Raw genomic sequence first — 23,784 nt, 5'->3', positions numbered from 1 at the left:
TGGAGTAATATACTGAATGAAAGCAGGCAACCTTCCTGCTATAAAAACTAAGACCTAGCTTTAATTAGTGATCTTTATTATTAGTAAGAAAGTATAAGTAGTTTGGAGGACTTAGCTTGAATCCCAGATTTTGGGTTGAACTCCCAGGACTGGCAGTTAAATAAACATTATTTTTGTTTGTTTTTGTTTGTTTGTTTTTTGGTAAACTGTAGACGTTTGGCATGGAAGTTGCTATAGGAGAAGAAAAAAGGAAATGATAACAAAAGGGAATAACAATAACAATTTTGATCATTTTTTTAATTAGGACTGTTCTTACAATACAGATGCATATATACCCGTGTATATATATGTAGCAGAAAGCCTCTCAAAGCTCTCTCTTTCAGTAAGCAGGGGAATTTGATACAAAGAAGTTATTTAATGTTTAATTAAACCTGTTTTTTTAGTTCAAGTAGGTATTTCAACTGTAGAGTTTAATTCTATTTCAGCCTGTCTGCTGAATAGCTGAGAACTGTGGCATCTCGAGAATGGCTGTGAAATGCAGGCATACTAGTATCTCCAGGCTTTAGGAATTTGTAGGTTGCATGTATGTGAAAGTTTTGAAGCTTTAAACAGGCAGTAACTGACAATTCAAAGACTGCACCTTGAGGCCGTTAATTGACAGTGGTAATAGATGACAATTCTTATGTGTACAGAACACTGTCAGAAAGCTTTAAAGCAAGCACATGAAGTTGGATATCCTATCTGAACTTCCTTTGACTTTGATATGCATTAGCGCACTTGCAAAAGTGCATTTAATCTAAGGGACTCACTGAAATATCTGTAAAAGCATTTGCAAACACAGCTGAGCTCTGCTGTCATTCCTACCAGTGCCCTGAATACCTATTACTGCCTACTGCTAACTAGCAATTTTTCTGTCATTTGCTGAAGTTCTGCCAGAAGGTAAGCTGGGCTGCAGTCCAGTGTCCACTGAAGTTGATGCAAAGACATCTGCTGACTTCAGCTGGACATCAAATAATGCACTCTGACTTCTCTTAACTTAATGTTTAGTGACTCTGAAAACACATATTTGCTGGAGAGATTAGATTACAAGATTAGGGTTCTGTTATGCAATATATTCTACATAAAGTACTTATATGCTGGAAAAAAATAACAAAAAATGTTTGGTTTCAAGCATAAAATAATACATAACATTTGATGAAGGCAGTAGGGATAGCTAAAAAGGTAGAATGGAGGGAAAAGGGCCTGGTAAAATAAAAAGGTAAAATAAAAAGTAAAATAAAAGGGCCTGTAAAGAAAAAAGTAAAAACTAAGTTGTTTTTGAAGTTTCAAAGTCTTTTGTTTGTGAATGGATTAGGAATGGGAATGGGCAATGTTATTAGAATGCTTGCAGAGTGTGGCATACTTGGTTATCAAATACTAGAGCATCCCAAAGAAGCCCTGAGAAATGGGACAGGTGGTTACACATGAAGTTCAGTGTTCATAAATGCAAAGCTGGGTGTATTGCAGAGAAAAATCATTTATCCATTTTATTAATTTCTTAGTGTATGGTCTCAAGAAAGGACCTTTTGAATTACTCTAGACAATTCATTAAGACCTCTTTCCAATGTACAGCTTGATCAAAAAAAGAAAATAGAGTGAGAAATAAAATGGAAAATCCAGCAGTGCTATTATCTCTATCAGTAATACAACCTTATATGAAGTATTGGGTACATGAATTATTGGGTTCTAGGAAGAGTGATGTCTGTGAATATGGACATATAAAAAGTGATTGAAAATACTGGAATTATTTCATGTAGAAAGAAGAAAATAGGAGGAAATCCAATAATAAAATAGGTGGAATGATGAATACTGTATCAAAGGTGGGTCAAAACCTTCTGGCCATCATGGGTTGGATCCATCTTAATTAATTGTGGGCACTTACAGTATAGATGTCTACAAGTGAGCTAGTCAACCTGGGCTCCATTTGTGGCTGATGGAGAGAATGGCTCATCTGACCTAACAGGTGAGTTTTCTCCTAGACATTGCTGACTTCACTGGCCCTAAAGGGAGCCTAGGGAGACTCGCTGAGGTTTAGTCAAAGGAAACCCAGCCCATGTTTCTGTATGGTGAGACTCTGGCACATGCCACCCAGGTTTGGAATATTCAAAGCTGGTTGAGTTGTATCTTTAAGGAAGAATACCTGATAGTGTATATCTTCATGCAATTATGTTAATGTTTAGAAGAAAACAGATGTTTTTAAAAACATCTATTTAAAGTCTTACTTGTTTGGTTTGCCTCATTTCATAATTTTATAGGGATAAAAATGAGCCAGGCACTAGGGTCTAGGAATGAGCAACTCTGTCAACCCAAAGAACAAGAAAAGGTTTGTCACTGTCTGGTGGCACAGCATTCGCATGACAGAGGAAACTGCAAATTGCTGAACAGTGGGAGAGCAACCCTGTATTGCATGGATGATTTTAACATCTCTAGTGTTTTCTCCGGCACTTTAGTCTCAGATGGTATGTTGTGAAGTCTCTGAATATTTTGTAATATCTTTCTGCTCTCCTGTGAGCTCTGGCTTAACATCTAAAATAATGTACTTGTGTCATTTTCACATTTTTAGTTTGATTGCCTTACTAGTAAAACAAGTTTTCAATTTTGGGTTCAACTGAAGGATAAGTAACATAGGTAATGACACAGAAGGTGTCTGGTCATTTCATTGTTGAGAAGAAATCACTGACTGTTCTAGTTTTGTATTAAGCATACTAGTCGCACTCACATATACTACATTACTTTTTGACAGTGTGTTTCTCTTTACGCCTGTCTTCATTTTTTTTATTACCAAACTGTAAAATATTCCAGATTTGGGTTTTTGCTTTGGCAAACTCTCATTGCAGGAATGAGTAAGCACTTCAGGTTTTGGCCTAAGGACTCTGCCCTTGTAACATTATCTTTGTGATAAGGAATTAATTTCCCACCTGAAATCATGATCCTCTGCCTTTATCACATTATAATCCTCTCCAGGGCAACCATTTGTGATACAGCAGACAGATTATGACTTCAAGTGATGAATAAGCTTCAGTGACAGAAGCAGATGAGCTTATAAAGAGATAAAGATCCCATTTTCTTGCTGGTAATTAACAGCAAAAGAGAAAAAAAACATAAAATACAAATGAGAAACATTGTCTATAAGTAGACTTTTCAGGAAGTCCAGGGTGAGTTTTCAATATTGAAACATAGTATTCAATTAGTAAACCTTGAGGTATTTTGAGGCAAAGTCATTCAGTGAGAGAGATCCACGTTCTTAAATCCCTCTTTGGCATGCGGCTCTAAGCACTCTTAGAGCTGCTTAGCTTCAACCAAATTCTTCTGTTACATAAACATACTTTCCCAAAGAGTTTTATCTAGCTAATGGGGATGCGAATATGGTAAGGGAGTAACTGAAGTGCAGTGTATATAACCAGGCTTTATACAATAGCTATTATTTGTTAAAAAAACAACAAACAAACAAACATAATTTGTTTAACATTTAGAAAACCTCTTTTGATTTCAGAATACAAAATAGTTTTGCCAATTATTTTGGTCTGTTATAGAATATTTTTCTGCTATAGAATAATTCCTGATGCACACTAATGTTTTTTGCAAAAAGAAAATTTCCGCAACAAGTAAGCTATATAATAGTAGGCTCCTTGTATTRTGTTATTTTCTGTCATCCTGATTGGCTTTAGTATCACTTTGAATAGTTTGACATTGTATTTGTTATTTATTTTACAGTATACATGAAAAGAAAATGGGGCAAAATATTTTCCCATTGCAATAGTATGACAGAGTATGTCTCTGATTTACATCTTTGAACATTTAGAGATCTTAAACCCACACAGTCTATTGGCTGCAGTGGGTTCTGCTATGCTGCTTGTGTTAGTGGATATGGGCAGGGTCCTGCTTTCATTAAAGATACAAGGAATCCAAGTCTGCTCCCACCTGTACCTTGAACAACCGTCTTTAGCTTCAGTAGAATAGGAGGGATCATAATTAAAGATTCAGGAAATTTTGGCCGAATCCTTTCAATAACTAAAATAACTGTCTCTTTTAATGTCCAGAATAGTCTTCCCTCACAGTGTCATGAACATCAGAGCAGTAAATCCAGTTTGCACAGGGAACCCAAAGTCTGGCATTTCTGCCTTTTAATTGCTTGAATCTATGAACTTAATATTTTAATGTAACTTTTGTATACTGATTTCCTAATTAAAAAAAAAACAAAACAAACTAAAGCAGGGAAAAAATGGAACACTAGGTTCATATGAAAATATATTGCTCCCACATCGTTTCCAATTGACAGGGACTCAGAATATTTAGATTCTTGCCATAGATTGCCTCAGTTTTAACTAAAAATCTCAGCTTGTAGAAGGTAATTACTCTTCTATGGCCCAGCCATTCCTGAGTGCTGAATGTGCTGCATAAGGACTTTAGTATAGATATTTTACTAGAAAGCAGAGGAAGGTAGAAAATTAGGAATTGTTGGATCTGTTTTTGGTTCTGAAAGGGTTTTAGTCCTTACACTGCAGACAGTATCACTGAGGACATAGATTTGGCTCATTTATTCTGAAAGCTGGTATGATTAAGTGAATGAAACTCTTACTTACAACCTGGCCAGGTGTAATAACATTTTATGTTATATTCAGCACAAGTGATGCATGGCAGGTTCAAGCATGCTCATGATGACTGGCAGGGAGGGAACTTAGTGAAATGAGAAGATGCTCATTGTACATGGTCTGCAAGTAGCAATATAGGGCTGACATTATATCTGTCATTAAATGAGAGATTCTGGATGATGTTCAGAGCTTTTCACAGCAAACCTCTAAAAAGCATCTGTGAAGGGCATTTTTTCCTGAATTTWTTAATTTGGCCAAATACGCCTATATTTTCCAGATGACAGCAAAAGACAGCTCTCTGTCTTAGTTATTTTATTCCAAATGGTAAGGTCCCCCCCCAAACTGGCAGTTTCAGAACTCTTGAAAAGAAAAATTAGTCACAATTGATACTTGSAAGCTACCAATTTTTCTTTACTTTTATTCTCAGAAAATAAATGTATCTTTTTGCTCACACTCCCTAAAACAATTCCTCATGAGGCCAGGAATAAATCTGAAAAATTTTAATTATAAATTTTAAACTACAACTTTTTAGTTATAAATAACTAAAATATGGGCTTATAAAGAAAAGCATCATGAGTTATTGCTGCTAGCTGTGTCAATAATGTCTATAATTGAGGTATATAAAACAAATGTTATATTTACAGCACTCAGAAATGTCCCTTTATTGCTACACGCAGTATATATGAACATTATTTAAAATGAGTATGCTTGTATCTCAAATTCTTGTCATCATTACAATCCTGTGTGATGTTTCTGTTGTTACATAGCTGCATTCTGGAAGATGTCAAACATTGTGATTGCTTTTGCTGTGTCACAGGGCTTCAGATCAAGTCCTCGTCATGCCAGAAGACGTGTAGCAGCTCGCCTCGAAGAAACACAGCCTATAGTGGAAGCTCATCACCTAAGTGAGCAGGAAACTTCTGTAAGAAAAAGAAAAATCAAGAAAAGCAGCCGAGTTCAACCAGAATTTTATCATTCTGTTCAAGTTACCCCAACAAGAAAACCTGTAAGTATCTTGCTTCTAGGGATAAATGCTACTCAGAATATATTACAGAGGCATGGAATATAATTCTAATTTTTGCACCATTCATGTTCTGCTTCTCAATTTAAAAAACTTTTTAGTCCTCATGTTCGGTGAATGTAGATCTAAGTTTGCTAGACTGTATTCAGTGTTGATGTATGACTCTCAAAATTCAGATATAAAGAGTTTTTTTTAATTTTTTATTTAATATTCAGTCTATATTCAATATTTAAATCAGATATTTTAGTCGATAGCTTTATGCCAATAGTATTTAACAGATTTTTTTATCACAATTTATTGAAATTCCTCTCCCAAATAGATTTACCAGTGATTCTATGTACTGAACCAAATCAATACTAGGTAAAATTTTGAGGTCTGTTCTGCTGCATACAGTATTGCCAATCTTTATGCTCAACATATGCAATTTCTAATGTGGATTTATGTAGAGATACTTCTTGCAAACAGCATTTCTCTTCTTACTGGGAGTTGGTTGCTTTGATGCATTTATTAACATATCTGTGCCAATGATAAGCAGCTTRAATGACTTCTACTAAGCCAGTACTATTAAAAAGTACCATGAGGCACACCCTAATAAAGATCATCTCCAGGTTGTTCCAACCAAACTTAATTGTCCTGGCTATCTCTTAAACCAGCACCAAGAATTATCAGTAAGCTCTGAAGTCTGAAAAATGACTCCCCTGGCGGAAGTCATTGCCTGAGAGAGCAAGAAACTTCAGAAAAGAAGTGAAAGAACTGCCGATGCCAGCCAGAATTTCTGCCTTTTAGCTGATACACTCAGTTTCTTTCCCTTTACTTCACCGCTCCCCAGTTTTCATCTCTTCTCTCATGCTTCTACTTCTCTTTATTTCTCTTACTCCGGTCCTGTTCCAATCATTTGATTTGATTTCAGCAATTTGTCTTCTGCTCTTCCTAAAACCTTTTCCTCTTCTTCTCTACCACGTACCTTTTACTCCCATCCTGTCTTGCTCTCTAGTCTGCTTTGTATAACTGGTATTCTTACCAGGTCTCCAGCCTCCAACGACTTGCTCGTCTCTATTCATTACTTGCTTCTGGTCCTTTCCCCCTTTGCTGTCCTTCCTTCATCTCTTCTGTCTCCTCTATTATTTTCCATTCCTCTCCCCCCTTTTTTTTTTTTTGGATTGCCTTTTCTGTTTGGTTTTTCTTAATTTTATTCTGTGCCTATGCTGAGACTATTTTCAACTGCCATGGATTACCAGCATGGGGAAAAGAGCATCAGTGGTGCTGAATTAAAGAACTAACAATATGGAAATGGAGTAAGGAGCAAAATGAGATGTGAAGCATGGGTCAGTGAAGCTATCAAAGCCCTGCTTTTCCACAAAGCCTGTAACACATGTCAGGGACCTTGGGACCAGCAAAGAAAAAAAAGTGAAAGAATAAAGAAGTGGAAGTATTACTGTAAAACTTTATTTTTATCTTTTTTCATGGATCTGTGCTGTTTGATAAGACCTACTACTGAAACAGTATTAAATCCAAAATTTAAAGAAAACTTCCCTTAGTGTTGTCTCCATTACGTCACTGTTTCGAGACTGCTTTTGCAGTATATCTTTTACACAATGTTATATGGCTCTCTTAATAGCCTTTGGTTCTAAAGCTTTGACAGATGCACATTATACAAAAAAGAATAAATCATTGTTATTGGACTAGAATCCAGAAAACATAAGTCACCAGTTTCCTTTCTCATGGACATTCTAAGTTATTCTGAAGGCATCATGACGTCATGATGATAGCATGAGCAAGGTTYGGGCCATGACAAATCTCTGCAGCGTTGTGAAGCTCCACAGGATTCATCCATCCCTCTGCTTTGCAGAGCTTTGTCTCACTTAGTCTTAACGTCTCAAATATGACACTTGTGGCCCTGTCTTTGTACAGTTTTACATTGGAATGATTCAGTGCTAAAAATGCTCTTGTTGCTCTGCATACATTTTTTCCATTATTTTTTCCTGTTACTCCTAGTAATAGCCACTTGAACCACTTTAAATAAATCATCTGTTTTCTTGATGTTTGCACTATGGAAATATTTGTAGGCAGCTATGGCCATACCCTGCKTAGTCATTACTTGAAAAATGATGTATGATCTCTGTTTATTAGCAGATTTAATTTCTCCTCATTTCTTCTTCTGATCATTTTTTTTTTCCTTCTTCTGCTTTTTTGCTCCTATTTTCCTTCAGGAGAGAACTGTATTTCTAAAGTAGCCATGAAACAGCCATATGGAAAAGTTTTTATTTGCTCCAGGATGTTTTTGAGTATTTGGCCATAAAATATGTTAGCCTGCTTTGCTGCCATATTAAGCTCTATGCTTAAGCATTTTGCAAATATTTCTTTTAAAGTTTTGTCATAGGTTTAAATACTAGATTTTTTTGTTCCTGCTATTTTAGGTTATTTTTCTCTACATGTACTTGCTTGATTTTGTTCCATATAAATCTTGGTTTTGCAGTTTCCTAGACATGATTATAATTATTTCAGTTTGCTTGGATTATTTCTCACTTCCTATGTAGTAATCTCAGAGCTTTCCAGTCTTGTTCCTGATCTTGTCAGGACTAAATTATGCATAATTGTATGTATGGGAGTAATCCTCTTGAAGACAATAATTGCTGTCTATGCAAATCTACATGAACAGATGTTTGCAGAAATATAACATTAGTTTCCTCTGAAAATTTTATTATTTTTTACACCTTCCAGGTCATTAACAAAGACATTAAATACATTTTGTCCTAGCACTGATCCTTATCAGACAGAGTTCCTAGCCATTTTCACTACATTTTATTCATTTTACTGCAATGCAACATTAAAATATTGTTGTGTAGCTTACCTCTTTTATGACATAGTGTTAAATCTTGTGTCCTGAGGGTCATCTCCCCAGTGGCAGCTGTATTACTTGTGCTGATATTCTGTATAGGTGACAGTTTTATCTTATGTCAGCTTCACACCAAGAAGGGTATACATATCTCTTAGCAAAGATTGCTTTGAATTTTTGAACACAATGCAGAACTCTTGGAAAAGAAATAAGACTGTCTTTTCTAAATTAGCATGGTTTCATGCGAGTTAAAGGAGTGATTCCTATCACTCCTTTCAAGAATAAGGTAGCAGTTAYGTTTTTCTGAAGGTGTTGAAGGATATGTAAAAAGTCTCCTGCTGTGTCTTCACTGTTGTCTAGGGTTACTTCTCGGGAGCTAATTTTAGACTGTTAAAATCTTGTTTTTTTTATTTCAAGCATTTGCAAAAATGTTCTGTATTTTAAATAGTGGTCTAATTTGAAGCAACAGTGTAGAACCCTATAAATTTTTAATAGGTGTTTTTTCCTGTGTTGGCATGGAACCAAAAGATTACTTTGTTTTTTTGTAAAGATATCTGGCTTCTGTGCTGTGGGGTCAGTTAGACACACAAATCTCCCAGACTGTAATTTCACCTCTATGACTAAATACTTAGTTGGAAACAGATGGTGTCAAAGCAGTGTCTTTTGACATCTCCATTGTTAAACAGTCTGAAGGGCTTCACGGTTGCCTGACACATAATCATGCTGCCAGCAGCATTATTTAAAATCATGAGATGTAGTACCAAAATTTGCACTTGAGTTTGTCATAACAGGATCATTATAAGCAATGAGACAGATAAGACTATAGAGGTTGGGGCACAAATAAGCCTGGTCCCTTCACTTTCAGATGCACATGTTAAAAAAACCCCGAAGTGAGCAGCCTCATGTAGCTCCACTGGGAACTGCTCCCATGACTGAAGTGAAGCTTGCACTGTGAGGACTCTGATAATGCAAATTTGAAAGCAAAGTTAATCAGTTTGTAATGCTTCTGAAACCATGAGCTGTTGCATCCATAGCCTTATTCAGCTATCCTGTTTTTATGTTTTTAAATTTGGATTAAAAAAATTATGAGAAAAACAGTATTACAATTCTGTAAGAAAAACACTTATGGGAGTTTTTAAACATCTGATACTGAATCTTTTATAGAAGAAATCTGGCTTGTTAGCTGTCATTTAGCTTACTTGAGATGAAATTTTCACATGGGTGAAATTGTTCTACAGGGTTTTTTTAGGTGTTTTTTATGTCTCACTAAATAATTTTCATTTCATTTTGCTAATTTCCCTTTATTCTTAATTTGGTGCTAGTTACTAGTTTTCCAATACCATGATGCACTTTAACTGATATTTAAATGACCTGAAAGAGACCTCATATACAAATTACTCATCACCCTGCACAAACCAGGGCTAATTCCAAGCTATTTAATCTATAGATCACTTTCCTAGCTTCTATTCTTTTGAGGCATCTGCTTCTGTTGGATTATGTCTCTTTTGAATCATATTTAGAAGCAAATATGGCAAAACATTGTAATATCATCTTTCACCTTGAGTATTATTAACATTATATGAATGTTCTCAAAATGTATGACAAAGCTGTGAGCTCCCAGGCTCTGTGCATACACACACACACACACACACACACTCACTCACTCACTCACTCACTCACTCTCTCTCAGGGTGACCTGACTGCTACCACAATGAGGAAATGCAGGGAACTCAAGAATATAAAAAGGCAAACAAGGACTTTTTTTTGCTTTAAGACCTGAAGGGTATCTATGGCGATTTTGAGAAGCACCTAAAAGAGCTGATTAGAATCTTTGCAAATATGACTGTAAATACTAAATCCTGTCATCTTTGAAATAAATGGAAAGCCTTCAGTGGGCATTAGGTTGACTTCAAAGATAACCTCTTCTGTTTCCAAACATGCAGTCCAAGCAGATTTTTTTATCTGTTTCTTAGACTGTTGTGTTTTATTGCTTTTTTTATAGCAGATGACTCCTCATTGTTGAATTCTTCTCTTGAAAGAGTCTTGCATGAAGACTTTACTTTCCCGCTGTTCTGCTAGCTTCTGTGACCTCCTCCCTTGTTGTGCGCCCCTGATTTCCTCTTGGCTGCTTTTTCCCCTCCACCCTGCAGCTCATCTATTGCAATTGTAGCAATTGCATGTTTCTTCCACTCCTTTTGCCCAGCTCCTAGGTAGTTTAGATTTTTGAAGGGATTTCTTAAAGTTGTATTGCCATGGGTTTCACTAGGCCAGGGAGGTGATGTTTTTACAATTTAAAAAATGCTTTTCATTAAAGCACAATGATAAAATGTTCAGAAGTAGATTTGAGATTTAAAATGATTGTTGAGTTGTCTTTCCAGTGAATTTTTTTCTATGGATGAGTTATAACATTTATTTAACATAGTGCAAAAGAAATAGTAAATTGCACCAGTACTAATTGTTAATACATGTAAGACATGTAAGTAAAAATACATAGAAATAATTGTACTAGCATTAACTATACATAATCCACATTTGGAGCACTTTAATTGACTCCTCACCGCTACCTCTTACACAGAGAGTTAAGGTCATTTGAATTAATTGTTCCCTGTGGTGGGATGATCATGCCTGGCTTGAGTGCATTTACTTAGACTTACACTTGTGTGATTGAAAGCAGGATCAAGCCTACGTTATTTTTCTATACACAGCTTCAAATGTCCCTGCACATATCAATAATGGCAAACTCCTCTAATATGACAGGTTTTGTCTTGATAACTCCAACGAGTTCTATACAATTTCCATTTTGCCTGTATCTGTGTTCATTCCTAGGGCAAATTCTTATTTACTGAAAATGGAATGAGAGCTTAAACCAGGCTGTTTCTGTCTGATCTGAAGTGTTGAAAGAGGATCAAAAAGCGCACCATTAGCATGAAGCCAAGACTGCAGTCCTTGTTGTAGGATATGACTTTGACTTCTATTTTGTTTTGTCATCTCAGAAAAAGAAAGCAGCATAGCCAGGCTTGAAAAAAAAAGAAAGTGGCATAACCAATTACATTCTTTTGTTGTAAAAATGGCACTTACTATCAGATAGACACCTTTGACATCACTTGCCAGTATGGTGGTTTGCCATATCTAAACTGCAGATTACATTATTGTTTGGATGGCAATTGCTTCATGATGAACCTGACTTTGCATCACATTGCTCTCAGAGTTGGTCCTCAGCTAGCTTTCTGCTAAATTAGAAGTGAATGAGATAAAATATTCTGGAATTGTTATATTAAATAAGTAGAGCTGTAAAATTCTGTCTTGAAATATGTCTAAATACATTTTTTGCCACTGTTATTTTGCCATGATTTCTATCAACTGGGCTTTTGTGCTCACTGATAAAATTCTACTGTATGTATACAGTATAGCCTCAATGAGAAACTGAGCATTTAACTGTTCAGAATTCTTGGCTTTTAAATCCCAGTGTTCTTGAGAGCTAATAATATAAACCCAAGCTGCTAAAATGTGCTTGCAGTCTTAGTTTTACCAAAAAGTTTTATGTAAATATTTATAAATAGACAGTAAATTCTCCAGAAGGTAGGTTAAAAAAAAATCTTGTATTAGCCCTGATTTTGTTATGATGATGTTGTTTGCACAACTTAAAATGGCCAGTAATTGTCTCACTGATGCATAATAATTACAAGTCTAAATGCAGATGCTTCCTTTTCCTTCATTGCCACAACAGTCACTCCTCAGAGTTGTATTGTATAACATCCTACTGTGGCATATAAACAGTATTTCTTTATATAGCAAGGGACTCCCTTATCTATTAGCGATTATGAATAACATTGCACATGGGTATTATGTTAAAAGAATAGTTTGGCAAAGGCAAGTGTTCAGAGATAGGGAATGCTGGAATTAAGGTTACACATGCAGCTTTAATTCAATCCTGTTAGGTACCTGCATTGTCATATGGAATTTAATTGTGTGATAGCATACAGTTTTTCCACAGGATGCATGCTGTATTTACTGTAGGATGGAAGTGCTCTTAGGATGACTGTTCCATGTAGGAGTGCTGCTGCTGAAGTTGTAAAGCGTGTAAATGAGTAATACAGGTGATTGCAGTAAGAGAAAGGATCTTTTGTTTCTTTAAAAAGCAGCGAGTGCTGCCTTGGAGAATTAAGGGTGGGCACAAGGTCACTGTGTGATGCTGAATGAGTGCCTTAAAACATTTTTTTCTTCCATTTTCTGAGTGCCTGACTTAAAGCACATAGTCACGTTTATAAAAGCTCTGGATCTGCCATTCACCACTGAACTCCATATGTGCTGTGGTCTGAGCATTAATGACATATAATTCTAATAACTCTGAAAAATCAGTTCCCTAGGATCCCAATTTGACCTAGGTATCAAAACTGACCTTTTAATCCCAGTCTTTCTCCTGTGTAATGGGAAAAATCATTAATATTTATGAAGCAGTCAGATAGTACTGTAGTGATCAGCCCAACAAAAAAAGCTTTTGAAAAAATTAATAAATCTTTCTGCAGATCAGCACTTGAATACTGAAATAATTTAAGTCCTAGGGCTGCCCATGAAATAAAAGAAGACCAAACAAAATACTGAGCAAGTGTTTAATGACTGAGCATCACCCATCATTTGCACCAAATATGGGCAAGACACAGTGGATGTAATAGTATATGGCCACATCATTATGATTGTACCAGGAAAGAGGCTGAATTAAGGCTGTATGGTGAAACTTGAATCCGGGATTTGGCAATGTTTTAGCACTTGCTTTTGCAAGCGTCAGAAAAGTATTTTAACAGGAGCTTTCTGCATTTAATTTCCTAGTGTTGTAAAGAGAGGAACTCAGAAACACCGTTTCACTGCGTGGCTCATCAGCAGGTCTTGCCAGAGGGTTTTCTGCTGTTGGCATTAAGAAAGAGACTGGCAATGTTTGTATTCCTCCGTGGGAGGTTTGCCTCCGAGTGCCCTCCRCTCGCTGCTCCGGCCTTCCTCGCGTACCAGAGAGGAGGGCCGTGCTCAAGGCGCTTTGCCGAGGCAAGAAGCGGTGCCGTGAGTGCGCGCGAGGCCCGCAGCCCTGCTGCCCCGCTCTCTCCGACAGGGAGGGTCGCTCGTGCCGGCGTCGCCCGGCTGGGCCGCTTCCTCCCCAGCCTTTGCCCAGCCAGTCGCCCTCCGCAGCACTTGTGCTTTTCCGCTCCGGCTGCCCGACTTGGCTTCCAGCTCCAGCCGGTCGCGGGGTTTGTCCCTTAGTCTGTCAATCCCAGTGTGTTCCTCCGGCCCTTTCCTGCGGCATGCTGGTTCCTGTGTTTGTCCTCTCTCCGTTCGGATCACACGGCTTCTTCCTCTTGCTGGCTAAGCACCACCATGCGAGACGCTGAGGGCACAACGGCAGCAGCTCCTGGCCACCAGCTCAGGGGCCTCCTTCGCTCTCCATTCCTCTTGCCCACGTTGCCATCAGCCTGCAAATGCAGCCAGTAGCTATCAGATGGAAAGATTAGTTTTGCCCCCGCATGTGCGGGCTGGGAGGATGGCACCCCGCTCCCCAGCAGGAGCGGGAGCAGGAGCTGCCTGGCGCTCAGAGGTAAGAGCTGCAAGGGCGGAGGTGCACGTCCCGCTGGGGTGATGGGCCTTGGCCTGGCACCTGCAAGACCTCCGAGAGCCTGGAGCTCTTGGTTTGCCAAGTGCCAGCCCAAAGAAATTTTAGCTGATAAATTCAAACATGGCCTTGTTAAAAAAAAAAAAAAAAAAATCCTGGTAAAATCGCATTGGTAATTATGTAGGTCCTAGAAATAGTTAAATCAAACTGGGCCTGATGCAAGGCAGGGTTACTAGAGGTCAGGGACTAAGAGTTGAGGAGAGATTAAAAGGAGCTGGAGAGCAAAACAAGCTGGGAGGAGGTACGATGCAAGCTAGGAACACATCAAGGAAGCAAAAAAGCAAAGGAACAGCATTGCTGCAAAAACAAAAGGCCAGGAATAATTTTCAGGTGGCAGCTAGAGGGAAATTACTTCTAATCAAGAGAACATCAGGTTCTGGAGCAGCTTTCTAGTCAAAGTAATGAGATGAAAACTAAAATTTTAAGAGTATTTACTTTATACTCCCTGATGCCAGGGATAGCAGATGATATTTAATATTTCAAAGGCTTATCACTTTGACAAATTTAAACAGATTTTTGACAGAGATGGCAAAAGGCCTGTGCCTAGCATAAATGATATTCAGATTTGAAGCATCTATTCTGAAGCCGAGAGTCCTCCAAAAAAAGGTCATCAGGATTATTTTTAGCGTTGCCAAAAAAATAGTGCATATTTTAATTAGTCTTGATCTCAGGCTTCAGAGTCAGCCTGTGACTGAAAATTTTCAGGAAAATTCAACCCCGGGCAGGGAATATTTTCAACCAAATGTAAGATTTGGCAACTGAAAACAGACTTTTTAAGGAAGAAAAAAAGAAATCTGGCAACTTAATTATTAACAGTTGTATAATTATAAAAATGTATATTTTCAAATGGTTAATGTTGATTAATTGCTGGATCAAGTCTTGTGTTCTAAAACATTGGTTTGAAACAGCTTCCAAAGAAAATGGATGTTTAATTCTAAAAGGAGAGGAACATATCAGCCAGGAGTGTTAACAGTTGTCACTAAAAGCATAATATCGATACAGCTGTTTTAGATTTTCATTATGTCATTTAAAATTCTTTTCTAAGTCCTTTTATTCTTTTTCTTGAAAAACGACCTGTGCACATTGGAGATTAAAAAGCTATGAAAATCTTCAGTTTGCTCTTTTCTGTCCAGAGTACTTTGATGCTCAGATATACCTTTTATAGCAGGTGTAATTTGGTTTGCTATTAAAAATATATATAATCTACAATGAGTGGTTTAGATGGCTGAGAAAAGTATCTGAAGCTAGATGATTTCTTACTCCAGGCTCTTTCTCTGTTAGATTGATTGGCCTTGTGGGTTTAGTGAGCAGATAAACCTCGGTGCCCTCCTCACACCTTTATTGTTCGGTCCCATTATTCTTTCTGTGTCTGGCATACCAGGGGGATCTGAAAGGATGGAAGATAGCTGCAACTAAAAAATTAATACAAAATTTGTTTTCAAGCACTGGGAAATTTTTGCAACAGCTATACACAGCAGCTATCTGACATATATGCATTTCTTTTACAAAAATAATTCACAGTTTTGAGACCATGAAATCCTGACAGTTTAGATTACTTCCTATATTAATATCTATGCAGCATTAACTTTGAAACAAGTAATGATAATTAAAATGGAAGTAATGTTTCTATCTTACTGATGATTTTAGCATAAACCTCAACTAAAATACCTGTTCCACCTGCTGTAGCTTCCCAGATGCTCAGAGCTCAAAATATTATTTTCCCATCTGCAAAGCCTTCCGTACCTTTCTGTCTGTTTCTATAATGTAGGCACTCTGTTTCAAGATTAAATACTGCAGTTCATGTTGACAATCTGAATAGAGGAAATATAAAGTAGATGAAATATGGAATTAACATCAGGAATGTCATGCTGATTCATTTTCAGGTTACATTCAGTAAGAATCTGCATTTTTGTTAGCACAGTTTTACCAAGCAGCTTTTCAAGAGAACCGATGGCTTTGACACAACATGGCTAGTTTTAACTGTATCCATTTGGTCCCATTTATAAACAGGTCTTAGTTACCCAGCATGAAGTATGCCTTGCTTTCCAATCTCTTCATCAGAAAAACAAAAATCAACAAGCAGGTTTTCATTGCACAGCAACATTCTGTAAGCGCACTCGGGAACATTTTTCTGCCTTATTTTTTCTCTTATGATGGTCATCTTGGTTGGTGGAAGTTGCTGAGATCTGTGGAGATTGTCTTGGCAGTACTTGATCCCATCTACTCATCTCACAGTTAACAGGTACAAATGTAGAGTCTCTCAACTTTTTGCTCCTAAAAAGAGATCACTGATACCTGAAGTAAATGAAACTGAAACTCTGCTTACTGTGGATATGTCACTAATTTCTCTTCTTAAAGAGCAGCTGCTAGAAGGTGGTGTCACTTCAGGCCAATAAGTACTTGATATTTGGCATTATCTGTGCAGTAGAGAGAGGTGGTACCCAAGCCACATAATTTGATGTACTGTTCATTACTGTTTCTGATGCTTCCATTGCAGATGACTTGTCCAGGGACTATTTCAGTATTTTACCCAATTACTACTTAATGAAGAACGTATAAATGGTCATTGGAGCAGGGATCAGCATCCAGCTCTTTCTTCTCTCCAGAGGGAGTCTGCTTGCCCTGGTGCAGAACGCTATGCTCTCTCCCTCTTTCTTGTCACGTACCAAGACATCTTGAATCCTTTTCTAACCTCTGTCACTTTAGCAAGAGGTCCTCACAGAATAGTCTCCAGGCTGGTTGCCAGGAGACGAAGGTCTGAGTCTAGGTTTCACACTTCTTAACACACTAAGGAGAAGCCAAACAGTTTCTTCTCTTCTTTTATGGTTCAAAAGAAAACAGTAGTCTCTGCTCTGCTATGAAGAGGACTGAGGACCAATTCTAGGAGAAGGTTCTGGAGTGTGTTATGTCCCTAAGAATGAGATACTGGATCATCCTGAGTTGTCATGCTTTTCTGACACCTTAATTCCTACCAAAAACTCAATTTTGCATCACTTGACTATTCAGTTATATGTCTAAAAGTCACTAATGAGTACAGTTCAGTGTTACAAACTGTACTGCAACGTCCAAGTACATATATGGATCTAGCCCTTTGTCCATTTTGAGTGTTATGCCCTCAAATACCTATTTCTTCTCTGAAAGTTGCCTCCTTAAGATCATTTTCAAAGTGGGAGAATGGTAGAAGCTGACCTTCTATCATCTGGAAAAGACCCCATCTTCTTTAAAAAGGCTGTGAAAATATCTGAATTTGCTTAGTAATGGTTTTATAACTACAATCACAGAGTCAAAATGCATGTGATACAATCAACACTGAGTGCTTATTTCCATCTTCTCTTGCCTTTAGAAAGAAAGACAGAATGTAAATTGTCTCTACAAAGCAGTAAATTGCCTCAATGTTTGAAAAGCTTAAGTGTTCACAAGGCAGTTCAACATAGAATCAGACCCCTGATGCTCATGAGTTTAAGATTTAGTGTATTTGCCTTCCATCTTTTTCCTCCTTGCTTCATGACATGAAATACTAAAGCAGAAAGTCTGTAGTTATGTTTGTATATCCTGGTAATGCAGGCACTCTCAGGTATGGATGTTCTCGTAAATGACTGGCACAGAACCAGGGAAGAATTTTCATATAATATGACTCAGTCCTTAATAGTGGAAGGCTTTTTATTTTTATTTGTTTTTTTCAAGCCTAACATTTGGTTGTACATTGCCCTTGTTTGTAGTTCTCATTCATGTTTCTGTTTTGAATTGTGGTAATTCCTGAAAACATGCAGTCCCAAGGGGCTCGCACAGCCTGATTACATACACTGGATGTTTTGTATTCTGCATTGCATTATCATATAATCAGGTTAAAGTGGTAAAGATTTATTAATGGGAAAATTCAGTCACTCTTGGTTTTGTCTTATATTTATTAAGTGATTTTATTTTAAAAGATGCTCCACATAATATCATTAAATCTGGGATGTTAAAGAAGGACAAAAATAACGTTATACTCAACCAATGTGCTTAAATTAAGAAAAATTTTGTTGAAACACATTCAGTTCAGTAAAATTCAGTTCAGTAAAATTCAAACACTGATGCTTATTTCATACATCTCTCAACTATTTTTATTTTTTTCTTTATTTCTGTTCATGTTTATCCATTGCCCTCCATGAACTGGAAGGAACAGAAAATGTGTTCTGGGAATTCYGAGTTAGTTCCGTATGAGTGAAATCTAAACAACTAAATTGAAAATTTAATCTCAGTCAGGAGCATGAGGCAATGTTGAGCTGTACTGCCCAAAAGTTTCCAAAAACCTAATCCAGCGTGAAAAGACCCACAGCAGTAGAAAGTTTTCTCAACAATAAGATGTGAAAGTACAAGATACCTTCAGTGCCCTGCTAACACCCAGCTTGCAGCACAGTCTCAGACATGTGACATATCGCAAAACCTCTCCAACTTTTGCTTATGACAATAATTCAGTATCAGCCTCTTGGTGCCTTTTGCCTTCTGGATTGCCTGATAAAGTTTCAGAACTGGTCTCTGCTAATGTTTCTCCCTTGGGGAATGACAGTGCAGAACCCGCTCGCCGCCTTGAGGCTCTCAGGTCCTGCTTAAGTGTGGTGGACCTGATGTACAGCACTGCTGTGGGCCAGCTTTGCTCTCCCTTGCCGGGTAGCTGTTGGTGCGGTGGCTTTTCCGTGTACGGGAAAAATATCCAGAATCCAGATGGATTACAAGGAGATTAGATACTGTACCTGATGCTATGGTGGTACGCAGTGGTGTGCTCCCAGTGAAGCAACAGTCCAGCCCGAGCCCGAGCGCTGCGCTCCACGTCCAGCGCCACAGTCTCCCACCTTGCTTCCACCTGACCCTCTGCCATGCCCTGCCCACGACAGACAGTCCGTCCTTCCTTTACCCTTCAGAGGAAAACATGGCTTGATACTTGGCCAAATCCCTCTTACGAGAAGTATACTAATACTTCTTTGAAATCATCCCCATTGCTGAAAAACAGCTTCCTTTCACAGCACCGTGGCAGGCCTGGCTCTCAGACAGCTGCTGCAAGTCACCTGACTACAGAGAAACTCCTAGATACTGACAGAAATGAGTTTTGCTTTCCTAAATGCCTGCCAGTGGTAATGACTTTCCCTCCTGAGAAGCAGTGGTGAGGCTTGTGTGTGCAATTTGCACCCCCCTGTGGTATTGATGGTGAAATTATCCATGAAGTTTAATCTTGTACTTCAAATGCAGACAAACTTCTCTTGGATTTGCTTATCTATGACCAATAGATGATGTTATATGTATAAAAACGATGCTAATTCATCAGTTCACCACTGACCAATGATAGAGGCTACATACAAATCTTTAGTCTAATGAGCATGAGGAATGCATAATCAGAGGTATAGAATAAGCAGTTATACATCTGGGCTGTGACCTTATGGGCCTTCAAGCTAAGCAGGGTCAAGCCCTGACCCTCATTAAGTCTCAGGGTAAGCTAAGTAAGGATACGTCTGATCAATATTTTAGCGGATATATAAGACAGCTCACTCATCTGACCAAAAAAGTGTTGTGTTATTAACAATTAATATTTTTCACTTGCATACAGCAATGTGCTTATAGAATAATAACAGAAGTGACTCACATATCTTAATTTTAACAGAATATAACAGATTTGTTCACATACTAACCAGCCAAGAACCTTTTTCAGGATGTTACAGAAGTTCTGATTTTTTATCAGTTAATATGTAGCTATAATCATGGAATGTTTATTCAGGACTTACTGCTATGGCATGGAAAATGTATTTGCTAGGAACAAACAATCCAGTGGAATGAGCGTTAAGCATGTTGTGAACAGTGGCTGGGCAAAAGAGTAATTCCAGACTTATCAAAGCTATTCATTTACTCAGACAAAGCAAAGCTGTTGTTCAGTTGTAAATGTCTTTGGAACAGCAAAGTCCAGATTCTTAAAAATACCTAGGCATTTAATAGGGTCTGTTGGAAAGTATCTCCATGCTCAGAAAAATGTAGGTTGTAATTAAGTTAGAAGTTGGCATTAGTATGACTTCTTAGATGCAAGTTTGCTAAATTTAGCTATTATGAAAAATTCCTTTCCAAGCATCCTACTTTTTTCTGAAAATGAGATAACAGGATTTCTGAAGAGTTAATAAGCTAAAATAATTTTTGTTCATTTGTGTTGTTAATACATGCATGAAGTAAGATAGAAGGGACAACTTAAAAGAAGACAACTAGTTAGAATACATGTAGATGCCAAAGATTGCTCTACCAAAGATTGCTGTTCAGTTTAATTTCACAAAAATATGGGAGCTTGAGGTCTTCTCACATGGCTTACCTTCCATTATTGCAGCACAGCTGACCAGAAGGGCAAAGTCCTTTTTCCTAAAATCGACATTTCAGTAGAGGGTGTGGAGCATTCGGTGGTGTGTATGGAACAAACATTTTACAGTTCTTTTGGATTCTTGGGGTAGGAGTAACTACGAAAGGAGCTGTTATTATACAAAGCCACAAAGCTTTGAAGCAGACAAAAAAATAAGTGGCTATGAAGGCGCCTTTTGAAAAAAGGGAATCTTGTTGGGTTGTTGAATGGGCAATAGATGATGGGGGTCTCAAGCAGGATGCACAGTGCTGGGATTAAAGGGGATACTTCTCTTTTAAGGCAGAATCTGAAGCTAAGGAGAGGCCACAGGAGAAACTTAATCCTTGACTAAGCACCTCATGGTCCCTGTTAGCCCCACTTGGTAGAGCAGACTGTCCTCTGTGCACTTCCAGCTCCCATCAAGAAGAAACCTGTAGGTGGCCATCCTGCTTTATGCAATTCTACGGAGAGTTTTATCTTATTATATAAATTGGCAACAAAATATACCTTGCACTAGAGCAATCATGAAGACAATCAGAGCTGGAATCAGACCTCTGATGTTCCTGTTTCTCTGTACTGATCTCATGCCGTCTCTGTATCATAATGCTGTGAACAAAAAATTCAGTTAATTATTTTTATGCATCCATTCCCTCTCTACCCTTCTCAAATTTATCACAAAGTGCTGTAGAAAGAAAAGAGGATTGGAATAGAAGTGAATGAGATCAGGAGGAGCATCCACTAATAAGAGATTCCCTCTTATTTAGCAGATTATTTAACTGATATCATTGGCAGTTTTATGAACAACATATCGTACATGACAGTGCTACTTTGCATTATGCAGTTTCTGTGTTTTAAAATAAGTAAAATGCTACAAAAGTACAAAAATAATCCCTAATGTAATAATAATGACAGTTCATTTGTCCATCAACTGAAAACCTGCAGTAAAATTGTTCAGACAGCAGCAATAAATTTCTCAGATCTGAGTCACAGCACAAATGTCTCGTGTAAGTAAAGGCACACGTCAAGCCCTTCTAAAAAAGGGGGGAGGCTACAAAGCTTTAGTATCAAAAATACTGGAATGGGCTGCAAGCAGACTGACTGCCCCTACAAAATGGAGTGTACGATGGCATACACCTCTCCAAGCTGAGAGTAGCATACCACTAAAAAATTAATGCCAGTATCATACCTGGGCCAGCATCAGCTTACACTGTGGAAAGACTGCCACCGTAGCCCCCATCTTAAACCACAAATTAAATCTGTTGCTTTGCAGTCAGGTACCCCTGGAGAAGCCACAAGTATCTTCAATCAGAAAACACAGAGGAGAAGAAATAGCCCCCCATCGTGTCCTGATGACCTGTGTATGATGCTCTATTCTAAAAATTTGTTCACCAAATTATCAACTCTGTTGAAATATTATCAAACACCTCTGTTTCCCACTTTCAGGGGAAAACAGAAATGGCAGCAGTCCTGTCCCTGCAGTGCATCAATTCCTGTTTACATTTCTGGAAGCATGCTTTTGGGGTAGCTGCTACTGGTTGTGTACACCGGGAAAACRGGCATGAAGTCTAAAAACCGAGATCAAACATTTGTTGGCTGAAGCTGTCTTGGGAAAGAGCGACTGAAAGCCGCCTTTTGTGCCTTGCTTTCAAAAGAGGCTGTTCGGAGAAATCACCCTTCCTCCTTCCTTCCTTCCTCCTTCCTTCTTCCTTCCTTTCCCTCCGAGGCGGTCGCCCTCCCTCGGGAACTGGCGGTTCTCGAGAAAAACAGGGCTGGAGACGGGCCCGGCCCTGCCCGGGCGGGGTTCGGGGTTCGGGGCCCGCGGGCGCCGACAAAGAACCCGCAACCTGCCTTTGCTGCGGGCGGGGCGGGGGGTTGCTAGCGACAGATTCACATTACTGATTTAACCAGCGGCTCGGTGATGGCAAATCTTTTTCTCGTCCTGGCGGGGGAGCCAAATACTATCGATTTGTAGCCCGGAAGGTTTTTGTTGCTGCTGACTTTATTGTTGGAGAAGTCAGAGGATTATTTGCGAGCGGATTGCCTAGCCGCAGGCCACACTCCTCCCGCATACATCCCTCTAAATGCATTTTCACTGAAGGCCGGCTGTTTTTTGGAGGCTCCTCCTCGGAGCTGCACACCCGCACGCACCCCCCGCACGCAGCAATGGTGAGCGACGTTTCTCTCCTGTATCCTTGTTTTCCGGGGGGATGTTTTTGGCAGCCACGCGGAGTGGGCTGGGTGCACGCTGCTGGTGCGACAGACACGGCCTGTGGGTTCGCCATCCACGCAATGTGTGTGTGTGTGTCTGTCTCTGTGCAGAGCTCCGGCAACGCGTCCTACCGCTGCTCCATGTCTTCCTCCGCGGATTTCTCGGACGAGGACGACCTGAGCCAGAAGTCGGGCACGGCGTCGCCGGCGCCGGGGGACACGCTGCCCTGGAACCTGCCCAAGCACGAGCGGTCCAAGCGGAAGATCCAGGGCGGCTCCGTGCTGGACCCCGCCGAGCGGGCCGTGCTCCGCATCGCCGGTAAGGGCGCGCCGGGCCGGGGCCGGGGCCGGGGCCGCGGGGCCCCCGCTCGGCGGCTGCCTCAGCGCTGCCGCTGAACGAGCCCCCCCCGGCTCCTCGGAGCGGTGACTAAGCTATTTGGCTATGTTGGGGTTTTTTTTGTTTTTTTTTTTCCTAGCTGGGCAAATTAATGCATGTGGGAAAGCAAGATGAAATACGTGCAGGTGCGCCCATTAAACTTTCATGGAAAAATGCATTAGCGGGATGAGGGTTGCAGCGGTTACTTCAGTGATTTCATATTGTGTCTGCGTTTCGACTGCGATACACACAGGCAGGGAGAAGAGGCACTCGGCCCTCCCCATCGAAGCAGCATGGGGCTGCYTGGCGCGCACCGAGAGGCCGCGGTCCGGCCGCCGCTCCTTCCCGGGCACGTCGCGGGGCTCTGTCCGTGCGGACGCCCCGGGGGCGGCGCTGCTCGGGGCCGGCAGCGCGGCTGCCAGCGTGCCCGGGCTGCTGCTGCCCGGCCCGGCAGCCAGCGGCGGGGGGAGCAGCGCAGGACCTCGCTGTCCCCGCTGCAGGCCGGTCGCGGCGTGCCGGTGAATCCCAGCGGGATGCGGCGGGCGCTACCGTCTCCCCGCTTGTGCGCGCCCTGGGGGCCCCGTCGCTCCCCAGCCCTCCCGGGGCTTCGCTTGCCGCCACAACGGCTCTCAGCGGCAGCATCAGGGCACCGCAGCGAAAGGCTCCGCGCGGGCGGCGGGAGGGCCGTAGCAGGGACCCCTCGCCCC

At 39.8% G+C, this 23,784-nt stretch overlaps 1 protein-coding gene across 1 annotated transcript in view; it reads left to right on the top strand.

The window, feature by feature from the left end:
- DST (dystonin) overlaps positions 1–23,784 on the top strand; it is a 314,470-nt gene that overhangs the window by 9,411 nt on the left and 281,275 nt on the right. The window contains exons 3-4 of the mRNA XM_026073126.1: positions 5,449–5,637; positions 22,813–23,020. Of these exons, the coding sequence (XP_025928911.1) occupies positions 5,449–5,637; positions 22,813–23,020 (397 nt within the window). The remainder of the gene's footprint in view (positions 1–5,448; positions 5,638–22,812; positions 23,021–23,784) is intronic.

The sequence above is a fragment of the Apteryx rowi genome, unplaced genomic scaffold (genome assembly GCF_003343035.1).
Source record: "Apteryx rowi isolate R43461 unplaced genomic scaffold, aptRow1 scaffold_361, whole genome shotgun sequence".
Classification (NCBI taxonomy): Eukaryota; Metazoa; Chordata; class Aves; order Apterygiformes; family Apterygidae; genus Apteryx; species Apteryx rowi.
The sequence above is the reverse complement of the archived record's forward strand: the minus strand, read 5'-3'. Positions and strand labels throughout refer to the sequence as shown.